Raw genomic sequence first — 15123 nt, 5'->3', positions numbered from 1 at the left:
GGGTTTCAATGGGGGGAAAATGGGGGACATCTGTAATACCTTCAACAATAAAGATAAATTTTTAAAAATCTCTGTCATTGCCAGGAGTCAAGGGGTGGCTGGAGGAAGATGCATGGAGATAGGTCAAGAGGGAACTTTTTGAAGTGATGGACATATTTATTCTATGCTATGATTGTGATGGTTGGGACACAACTGTATACATTTGTTCAAAACTCATTGACATTTATATTTAAAATTGCTGAATTTTAATATATGTAAATTATGTCTCAATAAAATGGATCCCCCTGAAAAGCAAGATACATAATAGGATATACGGTATAAGACCATCTGTATTACTAGTAAATAAAGGGAAAGAAAAAGATAATTTCAAATATATGAACATACACACATTTGCTGGACTGGGCATAAAAGGACACTTAATAAAAATTCTAGAATGAATTGACTCAGAAAATGGAGATGGGGTGACTGAAGGAATATGCTGGGAGAGAAACTCTAGCTTCTGTACCTTCCGAATTTTGAACCACGCAAACAATTAACGCGTTAAATGTGGGGAGAAAAGACAGTTGGGCTCCCAAACCTGTTTCTTGACAATATGATCTGAGTCTCAATCCTGTTTCTATGTGAGAGTATCTCTGTCTTTGTTACTCACAATCTCCTCCTTCCCTATTTTAAAAATCACAGAGCTGCCTAATAGTATGTTCACTATATACTTCAGAGGACATGAGAAGAATATAAAATTAAGATGTGAGGGTGGGTTTCTTCATGGGAGGGAAACTGTTTTACTATAGGGGAGAAAAGCTTTCATACATAGCAGGTTAGAACCCAGGGGCTCTTGGGTTTAGCTCATTCAAACTGTTTGTTTTTATTCATTACAAGTGAGAAATTTAATGTCCAGAGAGCGTAAATGACATCCCCAATGTTTCATGGCAAGTCAGTGCCAGAATCCAGATGGGGACCTAGCTCTTAAGCCCTATTACAGAGATAATGTCAATAAAGCAGGTGACCTAACACAGAGCACGATTCAAAGTAAACATTCAGGAAATATGAATCCCCCCTTCCCTTCTCTTTTTCCCCTACCTCACCAGTTGGCTTGTATCAGGACGCACCATCTACTCAATCCCACCTCAAAAGCAAATATCAGTGAAAACAGGGACACAGTGGCCTTTACTTGAACACTGACCAAATTCCCCAGAGAACACTAATAAGCTTTCCCTTCAAAAAAGAACTTCTCTTCCCATTACCAGATCAGTTTAATTGAATTCGACAATATGTGCAAGCCCCGACTATGGGCCAGGCTCTGTGCTAGGGTGGGTGTACATGCACAGGTAGGTAAGATGCAGCTGAAGAACACTTCCGTTACGGCGCTTTCACTCTAGAGAGGAACAAGTGGTGATACACCCTCCCCCAGATGATGGCAATGTTAGGTGAGAAGCCCTAAGCTGGAAGGAAGCACTGAGGTAGCAACAACCTGGAGGTTCAGAGACGGCTTCCCAGGGAACGTAAGTCCAGAAAGAAAAGGAGTTGGTCTGATGCCGAAGGGGAGGAGATGCTGCAGGCAGAGGGATCGCCATGGGCAAAGCCAGATGAGGCAGAACAGAATCTCATCTGTGGGGAGCTCAGCATTCCTGGGGCATAATGAGTGAGGGAAGAAGGGGTGGGAGATGGGACCAGAGAGGCTCTTGGGTTGGTAGGGACAGGACATAAGACCTTGCATATGATGATCAAAGGTGTTGGCGATGGGAAAAGCTTAATACAGGGGAGTTACTATTTGATTTGCAATTCTGTCCCAATACCGGTCTTTACTCCAGTAGGCAGGTGAAAATTACCTGAGTTCAGTTCACTTTGACCAACATTTACAGAGCCCACTGTGTCAAGCCCAGCACACCCAGGACACTGCGCTGTAGAGATAAGCAACATGTGGCCCCTTCTTGAGAAGCTGACATTCTGGTTTCCTAACCTTTAAAAATGGGAGTCCAGAAAGGATACATCATATCTTTCACTATTCTCACACTGTTCCCCTTCCCCAGTGTTTTGATTGGCAGTCCCAACCCAGTCAGCTGATGTTCCCTTCCCTCACTTTCTGCAGGTCACTGGGCTTGGTTTACCTTCCGTGTCTATTGACAGCACAGTATTTGGTCAATTATACGGATGCAGAAACACAAAAGCAGGCCCAGGAACTGGACACATTGAATTAGCTGTGATGACATTGTTACCACAGGCAGCTCCTTGCACCGTTTAACACCAACTGCAGGGCAAATCCTTGAGTCCTTTGACTGGAACATCCCTTCACAGCTCAACAAATCAAACTAAGCTCTCAGAATATTGGCTCTCTGCCCAACTTCAGGATATGGTGCTAGGAACATGCCAGGCATTCTCATGAATGTCTGAGAACTAACAAGAAGAATATGCAAACACTGCTGAATTCTCACATAACCCCTTGCATTTGGTGGGAAATATGGATCCAGGAGTGCTTACTCATGTCCAGAGGTTCCCATCAATTCAACTCAGTCCTACCTTCAGGGTTGCGATAGGTTGATGAGAGCCTCCCTCCCCAAAGACATGTTCAACCAGAACCTGCACAGCTGACCTTACTTGGATAACAAAAAAGTGTGTGTGGGGGGGGGGGTCTTTATAGATGTAATTAAGTTAAGGATCTTGTGATGCAATCATCTGGATTGGGTTGGGTCCTAAATACATTGGCAAGTGTTTATAAGGGAAGAGAAGGGAAAACGCAGAGACACAGAAGGGAAGGCCTTGTGGTGACGGAGGTAGAGAAGGCAGTGATGCAGCCCAAGCCAAGGAATGGCAGGAGCCATCAGAAGCTGGAAAGGGCAAGGAAGTCTCCCTTAGAGCTGTCAGAGGGAGTGTGACTCTGCCAATACCTTGACTTCAGACTTCTGGCTTCTAGAACTGTGAGAGAATAAATTCCTGTTGTTTTTTAGCCATAAAATGTGTGGCAATTTGTTTCAGCAGCTCTATGAAACTAACATAGGGGACTTGGAGCACCACTCTCCCTACTGCTTCGGGCCACTGGGCCAAGCCTTCCTCTTCCCTCAATGCCCTGAGGACTCCTGGGAGATGTACTCCCTCCTTCCATTATTCAATCCTCGTGTAAGTGGCCATGGACCAAGTATGTGAGAATGGGTAAAAGGCAGGCCCTCCTTCAACAGTTCATAGCTAGAGAGAGAGATAAGGGCATTAAAAGGTAATTATAACATTTCAGTGTTATGGGCTGAATTGTGTCTCCCCAATATTCATATGTTGAACCATAATCCCTTATACTTCAGAATGTGACGGAATTTGGAGACAGAATCTCTAAAAAGGTGATTAAGTTAAAGGAAATCATTAGGGTGGGCCTTAATCCAACATGACTGGTGTCCTTATAAGAGGAGGAGAAGAGCACACAGACACACACAGGTGAAGGACCATGTGGAGACACTGGAGAAGATAGCTGTCTATAAACTAAAGAGAGAGGCCTAAGGAGAAACCAACATGGACGTACGCAGAAGACATGATGAATACCCAGGTAGGCAAGTGGGATACATCACAGAGATAGATAACATTGAGAGTTCATGGACCCTCCTAAGATCATGTTCCACACAAAAAAATTTGTGTAGAGTTTTGCATATCCATAAGCATCTAGCACCCAAGGCTAGGGATGCTAATATATTTAAAAAAAAAAAAGTGCCTTGGGTTGAGAGGCCAAATTCCTGGCTCGCCCCAATTCACAGGCAGCCTTGGGCAAGTTGCTGAACTCCTCTGTTTTCATTGTTCTTGTCATAGCTTTACAATTCTGGTGCTTCTCTGATTGATAGTACTGATTCACAGAGCCCACTAGTTCAGAGGGGCACCTAGAAAATAGTTTTGAATAAAATTTGGACTTGATGGTGTTCCCAGCACCCTAATTAAAAAGAAAAGTGACAAGAATAGAAATCTTTGTTCAAACCTGCTCATTGTTCCATTTTTGTATACTCCCTTGGTTCCGAGAAAGGACAAGGGGGCGCATGCAGTAGGCTCAGACTTGCTTCTGCTCACAAATGGTTCCAAGGATGTGCGTTCACATGTCCTTATGACTGACATTAGAGCAGGTGTTCCTAGCGACCATGGAACAGGAAGACCCTTCCAGGGCTCCAGCTATTTCCAAACACCTAAATGTGCAACTTCCGAGTAGTCCATCCAGGTAGGCCAGCCACACGAACTTTTTTTATTGGAAACTATATTGACACAACCTCAACCCAAACTTTGTGTTGAATCCATATGTCCCCCCAATACAAGTAACTAGATATACAAACACACAATATATAAATCAATATCATACTTGCTAACTTTTTTCCAGAAATTTGTCTGTATGAAGCCAAAGATCTATTTGGCCCTATCCAGACAGTTGAATGAAAAATAACTTAATGAACTTTTTTTTTAATACACAATGCATTTAGATCTAAACATACCTGGGCTAATCTAGAAAGGAAGCTTGGTGGATGTCTGTATGGTCACGCTCTACAGGGTAGATGGAAATTCTAATTGGCTTATCGATCACCTTACACATTGCTTTGCTCATGATATCCTCCTCCACACATCCTATTACTCTTCAGGATGAAATCCAAGTTCCCTAGTTTGCCACGAAAGACTGCCCTCCTAGTTCCCAGCCTCACTGTCTGATGTGTGCCCACCTCCACCTCTCCAGCCTCATCTGCTGCCATCTCACCTCCCTCCCTCGCCCCAGTCCAGGCACGCTGCTCCTTATTCCCTTACACAGCAGCACTCAGTCCCATTGTGGAAAGATGAATGAAGACTCCCAAACTCACCCATGTCCTAATTCTCAGGATCCATGAATGTTACTTTTTGTGGCAGAAGGACTTTGCAGATGTGATTAAATTAAGACGCTTAAAATGGGAAGGTTGCCCTGGATGATCCTGGTGGGCCCAAACTAATCACCAGCTCCTTATGAGAGGGTCCCAGGAGGGTCAGGTCAGATGGAAGCAGGAGGGGGTGGGGAGATGCTGTGCTGTGGGCAAGTGAGGAGGAGGTAGGCCCCAGCAGGGAAGGAGGGAAAGGAGCAGATTCTCCCCTGGAGCTCCCAGAACATAGCCCTGCCAACTCCTTGATTTTAGCTCCATAAAACTCAATTTGATTCCTGGCCTCCAGGACTATAAGAGATTGATTTGTGTTGTCTCAAGCCAGTAAGTTTGTGGTAGTTTGTTGAGGCAGCAATAGGAAAATAATCTACTCATTATTCTGATTTATGCTTCTTTATGGCACTGCTACCATTGGACATCCATCTATCTATCTATCTATCTATCTATCTATCTATCTATCTATCTATCAAACTCTAATATGCAAATAGACCAAACAGTAGAACAATCAAACAACTGAACAACTGAACAACCAGTCACTATGACGTGTGCTGACCACCAGAGGGCACACACGGAACATGGCAGGCATCGGCAGCAGGCAGCAGAGCGCGGAACATGACAGGCATTGGCTGCGGCAGGATGGTGGAGCAGGTGAGCGAGGGCACCAGACCAAGTCAGGGCTCTGGTTGCTGTCATCAGGGTGAACCTCTGATAGTTACTGAAAATTCTTTGCTCCCATGCACTGCGGTCCTGCCAGACGCTTGCACCTGCTGCTGGCACTGGCCCTGCTCACACCCACTGTCGGCACTGGAGCTGCCACTCGCACCCACCGCCGGTGCCTGGCGCTGGCACCAAGCGATCGGTGCTGTCAGAGGGTGAGAATGTCAGCTGCTGGCCCCGATTGCCCCTGAGAGCTTCTCCACCTCCCTCTGCTCCTGAGGGGTGATCAGGGCAGCAGTCACTGCTCACACTCGCTGCTAGCTTCAGCCCCAATAGCTCCGCGCTGGCAGCAGGTGCCGTCAGCGCATGCAAGTGGCAACAGCAGGAGCAGAGCTGCCAGCAGACAGGGGACAGGGGCTGTGGCGGGAGGGGCCGGGCGGGGGCATGGAGGATGGGTCAAGATCCGCCCCTGTGTCCACCACAGCCTCACAGCCCACAGTTCCTTTCAAGGTGCACAAATTTGTTAACTGGGTCCCTAGTATAGATATTTACTTATTTATTTATCCATCAGTTGTCTCTGCCACTATAACATGAAGTGCATAGGAGTTAGGACCTTGTTTTCTTCATGGTTGTAAACCCAGGGCCTGGCATGATAACTATCTGCTGAATGAATAAATCAAGATAAATAAATAAATCATGATAACTATCTGCTGAATATAATAAATGTTTTAATTAAGTATTTGGCCAACACCCTGAAATGGCTGACCCTCAGTACCTAGACTTACAAGCCTGTGTGACATTTTCACTGACTGGTCAGTGTAATTTAGGAATCACACATTGCTCTCCTGCTGTTTTTCCTGTCGCCAGTATCAGTTGGAGATGCCAGAACCGGTGGGAACATCATACACAAATGAGTACAGGTGTAGACACAGCCCACACGGTCTACACTAGCACAGCCCAGGAGAAGAAACCCCAGGACTGTACAGTAACAAGTTCCACTAGGGAGGTGGCTCACACACCTGAGCCCCATCATATTTGGGGGTTCTGCACGCACTCTGGGTTGCTGGGAGGAAGAGGAGCCTGAGCAGGTTACACTCAGGACGAGCCTCTGGTAGTTACTGAAAATTCTTTGCTCCCGTGCGCTGCGGTCTTGCGAAGAGGAGGAAACTCTCCACTCCCATGCAAGCAGAACAGCCTGTTTTACACATTTTCATATATTATGTTTATATGCAATGTAATAAAGATCTGCAGAGAGGATGAGGGGCATAGAAGCAGGGATTCTAACTGCCCCTCTTCTTACAAGTTCTGCTGAATATCCTTAAAAAGGAGGCCACACATAGGAGCTGAGGTCTATGGTGCATTTTGTAACATATTAGTTAACATAATTCTATTTTTTTAAAAAAAGTAAACTGCCCAGCTGGTGTGGCTCAGCGGTTAAGTGTTGACCTATGAACCAGGAGGTCACAGTTCAATTCCCGGTCAGGGCACATGCCCTGGCTACAGGCTTAATCCCCAGTGGGGGATGTGCAGGAGGCAGCCCAATGATTTTATGATTTTCTCTCATCATCATATCTCTCTCTCTCTCTCTCTCTCTCTCTCTCTCTCTCTCTTTCTCTCTCTCTCCTCTTCTCTCTGAAATAAAAATAATTAATGAAACATATTCTTTTAAAAGAATATAAACATAAAAAGTAATAAATCCAATATGTGCTTTATGGTACCATGGATCATAAATAATTTAGGAATCACACGTTGCTCTCCTGCTGTTTTTCCTGTTGTCGGTACCAGTTGGAGATGCCAGCACCTCTTTTTCCTTCAACTTCTGTTTGGTTCAACACCAGTGACAGGCTAATTTGTGGTGAAATCAACACTTTGCCAAACTTACAAAAAATTGTCTTGGTACCAAGACAATGATGAGGATGATTGCCTATTGCATGGGTGTTTCTGTCCTGAGAACAAATAGGCCTCATCCTCACGTTTAAAAATGAGGTTTTCTTGGAAATGGATGCAACGGCGATGTGGATATGGGGGCTGGAAGGCACCGGCTCCAAGGTCCCTGCCCCCCAGAATACCCACAGCACTCGCCTCACTCCTCTTTTCACCAAATTCAGCCACATGGGAGTCTGTCTCCAGAACCCCATTGCTTTCTTTTTTAAAATTTTTTATTGATTAAGTTATTACATACGTGTCCTTATCCCCAGCAAGAGTCCTCCCTGTCTTTCCCTTTCCCCCACAAATGCTCCGTATAATACAAGAAGGTTTGTTGGGTACCTAAATATGAGTCAAACACTCTGCTAGTTACTTTTTTAAAAGACCTTGTGGTAGAATAAAGAAGATACAATTTACACACAAAACCACTAGGGGAAAGTACAGAGTAGAAAATAACAATGCATTCAATTAGTAAATAAAGTGTGTTTCACCAGAGGAGTTCTTGGAAACCAGAAAGAAGAGAAATTATTGTAAACTGGAGAATTGTAGGTTCGTAGAGTAATCATTTTTATTAGCAAAAAAATAGTAGTATTGCCTGACCAGTGTGGCTCGGTGGTTGAGCATCAACCTATGAACCAGGAGGTCACGGTTCAATTCCTGGTCAGGGCACATGCCTGGGTTGCGGTTTCGGGCTTGATCCCTGTAGGGGGCATGCAGAAAACAGCCGATCAATGATTCTCTCTCATCATTGATGTTTCTCTCTCTCTCCCTCTCCCTTCCTCTCTGAAATTAATAAAAATATATTTAAAAATATACAGTAATATTTCTAATATGTTGCCTTCACATGTAAAAAACATGTAAATATGAATATTGTGGGGGGGTGAATGTTGTGAAAAATGTTTTCCATCGTATTTAAATTAATCAATTCCTGGAGTGTTTTTTTATAATATTCATAGCCATAATCTTTATCACATACCAGTCTGATACAAAGATTGCCAAAGTTCTTTGCTTAAATATCATAAGCGTTAAACATTAACACTGATAATTGGTGTCTTACTACTACAGCAATGGTTTTATTTAATCAGGTATTTTTGTTAGATTGGTACCAAAAGGGCAAGCTCAGTGACAGAGGTAACATTTATTGACCATTTATCTGAAGCACCTGTAACCTTAGAAACGTTAAGAATGAAACTCCAGCACCGGCCAGCGGATTTGACTTTCTCTCACAAGCCTTGGTTTTGTTTTTGAAAATCATGCTGCTGAAGGAAATTTACCAGCTGGGAGAATGTACTTCAGGTCTGTCACAAGGTAGTGATTTCAGCAGCAATTTCCGCTCACTCATACGTCAACCCTTAAAAATCGCTTTGCCCATCGTATACAGCAGTCAATGATTAGACACTCGCTTTACATTCACATTCCAGTCCTGCAACTCTGAGCCTTCCCGGGTGAACCCTGGAATGACGGATTTAATGAGCCTTCCTCTTGACTACATAGTGAGATCCCAGGACCCTGACTCCACGCATCCTTTCCTGGTCACTCAGAGCAAAATGAAGCACCAACTATGCCACCTGCAAGTGCAGGTGTGCCCGTCAGAGGCAGCCTTACCTTCACAAAGAGGAAGATCTCGGGGTTTGTGGAAGCTGATTCGTCTTCTTCTAAATCATTGGCAGCAGAATAGCCGGTGAGGGAATATTCACTGCGCGTCTGGACGGTGAAGCTTGAAGGAGAAGGCAGGTTCCCCTCCATCATGCGTCTGTTCTCCTGTGGCTCTTCTGGGGTCGTCTCCTGGTCCTGAATTGGTGAGTATAATTCTTCCATTGAGATGTTCCCATCCTCCTGGGGCTCACCTGGTTGAGGATACGGGGCCGGAGGACATATCGCCAGAAACGGGAAGTAGCCTTCTTCTTCTGGTTGGGAAAAAGCCAAGCTGTTTTCCTCACTCCCGACAGCATAAGCTGATACAGATTCATAGTCATGGGTTTCCAGCTCAGTGGCATATAAATTGTTTTCTGAGCTCAAGTCTTCATGGATGTTATGATAAAGGGGACCTTCATTTTCTGCTGGCTGGTCTGGAACTTCATACACCGTCTCTGTTTGGACGGTGTCATAAGTGGTGCTATAGTCTTCATCATTCATGTTTTCGTAGCTCATGGATCCTTTTGCAAGCAGATCTGAGTAGAACCCAAGTGGGTAAAGAGATAGAGGATGCTGCACTCCCTTGCAGAAGAGTCAACAGGCTTTTGAAACACAGAAACTAGCAGCCACTATCGATGACAGGTCTCTAACAATCATTTACCGGAGACTTTACTCAGCAAAGCACAAGTCCATTGGCCACAAGATAAAGCTTACACACTCAGTTAACTCTTTCATCCCTAAGGGCACTTCAACTACACTCTGGGGTTTTCCTTATTGCCAGTAATTTCAATTCTTTGGATCTACTAGAGGTTGAATTGAGTTTCTTCCACGTCCACATTAAAATTCTGAATATTTTACTACTTGTCACTAATAGAAGCTCCTTCTTCCAATTGCCCTCAAATGTTGACAACAGTCAAGACGGTCCTGCAATTCAGTTCTTCACAACGGTAATATCTATTTACAGCCGAATTCAAAACAAAACAATTGAGTATGGATACCCAATGATAAATGAGTTATGTGTACTCCAGTTGGGTACTAAACTCTATTTGCATTTCTTATCTGGAAATAGCACTAGGTGATCAAGTGGCAGAAGAAAAAAAGATAATGCTCTGGTCTACGGGCACATCAGTACAACCACCAAAAAGAAGGGGCTCCAAGATTTATGGCTTCAGGTTTTATTTTTTCCTCTTCAATCTGGGTGATCATCACAGTCAGCAAACATTCACTAAGATTTTATTATAAACAGGATACTGAACTGAGCACTAAACAGGTGAGTTAGAAGATACGTTCTCTGTTATTAAGGGACTACTAAGTAGTAGTAGGAAGGCCAGGAAGATAAACTAAAACCCTAATGGTCACAGAATAAACTATTCAAGGTTTACTTCTCACAACTGGCCCAGGTCTGGCATAAGCAGCAAAGAACTGTGTGCAAATTTGCCTAGGAGATGTCTTATGCAGATGTCATATACAGGCTCTTCGTTTTTCAATCTGCAGCTCTGTTCTGCTAATTCCTACTTCTCATCACCACATCACATGCATCTTTCCCTTTGAAGTGATGACCCAGATGAACTGTAAAAGGACTTTAATATCTTGAAATCATGTGAAAATTGAGAAGCAATGCAACTCCAGTTGACAGGTTTCAAAGCATTTGGTGAACAGTGTGACAAAACTCTATTGTACTCTTAGCTTCAATATTGTATCCAGAAATCTTGTGGAATGAACTAGAATTATGGATTTTGGGAATTCTAACAAAGAATATAGAATTCTAACTCAAAGAATAGATAAGGGAAGAAATGCCAGAAGCAGACCATTGACACTAGTCCCTCATCTTATTGAAAACTGAGGTTTGATGGGTCCAAATACCTGATAAATTACCACCGGTTCCAGAACCAGGTGTTTGTAACTGATGGAAGCCCCAGCTCAATTCCTCCACATACTGTTAGCACTGGAGAAGACCCAAGAGCCCGTTCAGCCTCACATTTTATTTCATATTTGAGAAGAGCCTGAAACCTTGAAAGGGGAAGCGAGTGGTCCAAGTCCGCACAAAGCTAATGAGCTGATTTCAGCTGCAGCTTCCTAACATCCAGCTCAGCGACCTTCCTGCTGCTCTCACCCTTCCTTTAAGTCAGCATTTTCCAATTTTTTTTCATGATCACACCCTTATCGCCCCCCACCTGACCCCCCCCAAAAATCCTTTCTAGATGTTTTCCCCATGAATTTAAAATACTGCAAATATACTAGATATCTGTTTATGTAACGTATGTAATCTGTGCTTTATACATAGAGAAAGATTTTTGTTCCCCAAGAACCAATTTCCATCCCTTTTGTGTAATATTGTTTTTTCTTTTTAATCCTCACCTGAGGATATGTTCATTGATTTTAGAGAGAGGGGGAGGGCGAGGGACTGATAGAAACACCAATGTGAGTTGCCTCCAGTACACATCCTAACTGGGATCCAGCCAGCAACCTTTTGGTGTACAGAACAATGCTCCCACCAAAGGAGTGAATCTCAGGCCCGATGACATTGTTCTTTTTTTAAAAAATGTATTTATTGATTTCAGAGAGAGGAAGGGAGAAGGAGACAGAAACATCAATGAAAGAGAAACATGGATTGGCTGCCTCCTGCACACCCCCTACTAGGGATCAAGCCTGCAACTGGGGCATGTGCCCTGGAATGGAACCTGCAACTTAATGGTGCATGGGACGACACTCAACCAACTGAGCCACACCAGCCAAGCACAACATCGTTCTTTTTAAGAATGTGTGCTTTAATTGCAAAAACACTTTCGGTGGGTAACTATAATCAGGCACTGGATTATATGCCATTCTGCATTGTTACCAAAGAATAATTTTCTACAGCCTGTGCATGTGCCCACAGCCTGCTACGAAGTCCTCACCATGGTGATGACCTAGTGGGGCACCAGGGCTGGTGAAACTAAAGGCCCAAGAGCACACAGACATTTTATCAAATTGGTCCCCTTTTATCCCTTCTCAGGACACACCCGTCATGATTTAGTTACTGGCTGTAACATGAAACTAGTCATCCTGTTACAATGCAAGTCAGGTCATTCCACTCCTGCTTAACTCCCTGCAATGGCTCCCCATTTCTCTCAGTAAAAGCCAAATTCCTTACCATGACCCACAAGGCCCTAGAAAATCTACACCAGCTTCCTCTATGCCTGTTTTTTTCCCCCTTGCTTCCCCGGCTTCAGATGACCTGGCCTCCTTGCTATGCCTGGAACACTCCAGAAAGCTCCCATATTAGGATTTTTGTATTGACTGTTCCCCCTGCTCAGAATACATTTCCCCTGGATATCCGCATAGTCAATTCCCTAGACTCCTCTAAGTTTTTTCTTATACCTCCTCTTCTCAGTGACGCCACTCTGCTGTTTTGTTTAATATGACAACCTATCTCAACTCCTACCTGTTATCCCCTCCTCATTACTGAAAACCCTGCCTGAGTTTTTGTTACTCTTCCCCTAACACCCATCACCTTCTAATGAGATATATACACATTCAGTACTTATTATGTCCAGAGTTTACATTCTGCCTTCTCCCACTTCTATATAAACCCCTAATGGGCACAGATTTCTGTCTGCTTTTTCATCATGGTCTGAAGCACCTGACCCATATTAGATACTCAATACATATTTGTTCAATGACTTTTTAAAAAATATATTTTATTGATTTTTTTACACAGAGAAAGGGAGAGGGATAGAGAGTTAGAAACACTGATAAGAGAGAAACATCAATTCAGCTGCCTCCTGCACACTCCCTACTGGGGATGTGCCCGCAACCAAGGTACATGCCTTTGACCGGAATCGAACCTGGGACCCTTCAGTCTGCAAGCCGATGCTCCATCTACAGAGCCAAACCGGCCAGGCTGTTCAATGACTTTTTATAATGATTTGATATCTTTGCCCTCCACTGGACATGTAAGTTTCATGAGAACAAAGCCCATGTCCATTTGCCCATCACCGTATACCTAAAGTCTAGCAGACATGACATATAATAGGTGCCTATTAAATATTTGTTTTATAAACAAGTAAAATGGAGGAGGTGTATCTAGAATTCATGTCCTCTTATTCCTGGTCTAGTGTCTTTCCACATTATATGTATAATCATAATCTCATCTCCTCACTGTATTATAAATTCCTGCAGGAAGAGAACTGATAAGTGGATCTTCCACAGAACTTTGTATAAAGCAAGTTGGCTTGTTTACTTGTGAAAGGAAGAGTTCACCAACCAATTTATCAATCAAAAATATTTTGAGGGCTCTATATGTCTGTTGCTTATAATCCAGGAAAGGAAATAAGACATGTATTCATTAGTTTGAGAAGTTCTAAGACTGCTTTGTGCTTTTGGGATTACAAGTCTGCTGTCATACCCATGTTTGGAAACCTCCAGAAAGCCCAAGCTTATACAGGAAGATGTCTGTTCCAAGAGCGTTCACAGTTGGGACACAGCCTCTTTGTCCAACCAGCTTCTCCCCTCAACTCTCCCCCAAATACCTTCTCTATAATCAGGAAAGGTGCTCATCCCTGAACACTATGCCATTTCTTGCCTCTATGCTTTTGTATATATGGTGCCTCTACTGGGCAAAATTCTACTCATTCTACTATATGCAGGATATAAAGGTGTATAAGAGGGGATCTTATCTGCACATACAACTCAAGAAATTTACAAATTAGTAATTCAACAGAAAGGATCCAAATGGGACTTAGAGCAGACCTGCCCATTGTCTGGGACAGTTTTGAGGCCAATGTCTGGTCTTCTGCTTTGCATGTATAAAGACTCAATTTGGTTAGTTTGCACAAGGTTTTTCATACACTATAGAACTGGGTCACTCTAAGTAAACTAAAAATAAAACAAAACAGCAGTTTAGCAATTGAACTGCCAGTTTATTGATTTAAATGAAAAAAATAAATAACTGGCAAATTAACTTGAATACTTGCTTGGGTTGATAAGTAAAAACTCTTCACAGTCCGAAGCCGACATAATAAGCCAGTTAATATAATATCCTCATAATATGTTCATGTGATGCTTATAGGAACTAAGGCAATGCTCCTTTTTTCAAACCCAATATCAGTGATTTGTACGTCTTTTTATTTTGATGAGTCTTGTTAGGAATTTACCACTTGTACTTATTATTTTAGAGAATCTTTGGCGTTATTAATAATCTCTATTGTATATTTCTTTGCAATGTCATTGATTCCTGCTCTTATCTTTATTATTTCATTTTTCTTCTCTCTTTGGTTTTACTTTGCTGTTTTTCTTCCCCAAGATAATCATTGGTGTTCAGCTTTTCTTATTTTCCAACATATGTATTTTAAGACTATTAATTTTCTCTAAGTATAGCTTCATCTGCATCCCATAAGTTTTGATATGTTTTATTTTCTCATCCAGCTCAAAATACTTCTCATTTTGCTTATTTTTCCCTTTGTTTGTGAGTTATTTAGAAATGTATTGGTTAATTTTCAATAGTTGAAGATTATCGAGTTACCCTTTTGTTATTAATTTTTTAGCTTAATTTTACTAAGGTCAGAGAACATAGTCTTTATGACCTTAATCTATTGAAATTTATTTTGAGATGTGCTACTGATACAGACAACAAAATGAATCTCATAGACAATATGTTGAGTGAAAGATGCCAGACATGAAAGAGTGTAAACTAAATGATTTCATATAATTATGTAACCTTTAAAACATATCAAAGGTTACATGATTTCTAATAATTCTTTTAATGAGTACTTGAGCAAAAGATTTTAAGGATCACATCTATAGTCCACGGTCAAGGAATGTCCCATGTTAATAGCTGTCTTAGACTTCCTCCTCTGGGAGCACAATTTCTTGGGTTACTGTTATTAAGTGATAGTTAAACCCAACCCACTAGTCCCTGAAATACAACCATCAGGCTGAACAAGCCAGGCCAAGGAATTTGCATTAAGCCCAGCAACATCCTGGCCACTTGGAGATGACCATCAACAGTATCATTAAAAATGGTATCTTGCCCTAGCTGGTTTGGCTTGGTGGATAGAGCGTCGGCCTG

At 42.7% G+C, this 15123-nt stretch overlaps 1 protein-coding gene across 1 annotated transcript in view; it reads right to left on the bottom strand.

Moving 5' to 3' along the window:
* The window catches only part of CLIC5 (chloride intracellular channel 5), a 160044-nt gene extending 150354 nt beyond the window's left edge, over positions 1-9690 (bottom strand). The window contains exon 1 of the mRNA XM_005860942.2: positions 9045-9690. Coding sequence (XP_005861004.1) covers positions 9045-9590 — 546 coding nt within the window. The 5' untranslated portion in view covers positions 9591-9690. The remainder of the gene's footprint in view (positions 1-9044) is intronic.
* Positions 9691-15123: the final 5433 nt, after the last annotated feature.

The sequence above is a fragment of the Myotis brandtii genome, unplaced genomic scaffold, assembly GCF_000412655.1.
Source record: "Myotis brandtii unplaced genomic scaffold, ASM41265v1 scaffold143, whole genome shotgun sequence".
Classification (NCBI taxonomy): Eukaryota; Metazoa; Chordata; class Mammalia; order Chiroptera; family Vespertilionidae; genus Myotis; species Myotis brandtii.
The sequence above is the reverse complement of the archived record's forward strand: the minus strand, read 5'-3'. Positions and strand labels throughout refer to the sequence as shown.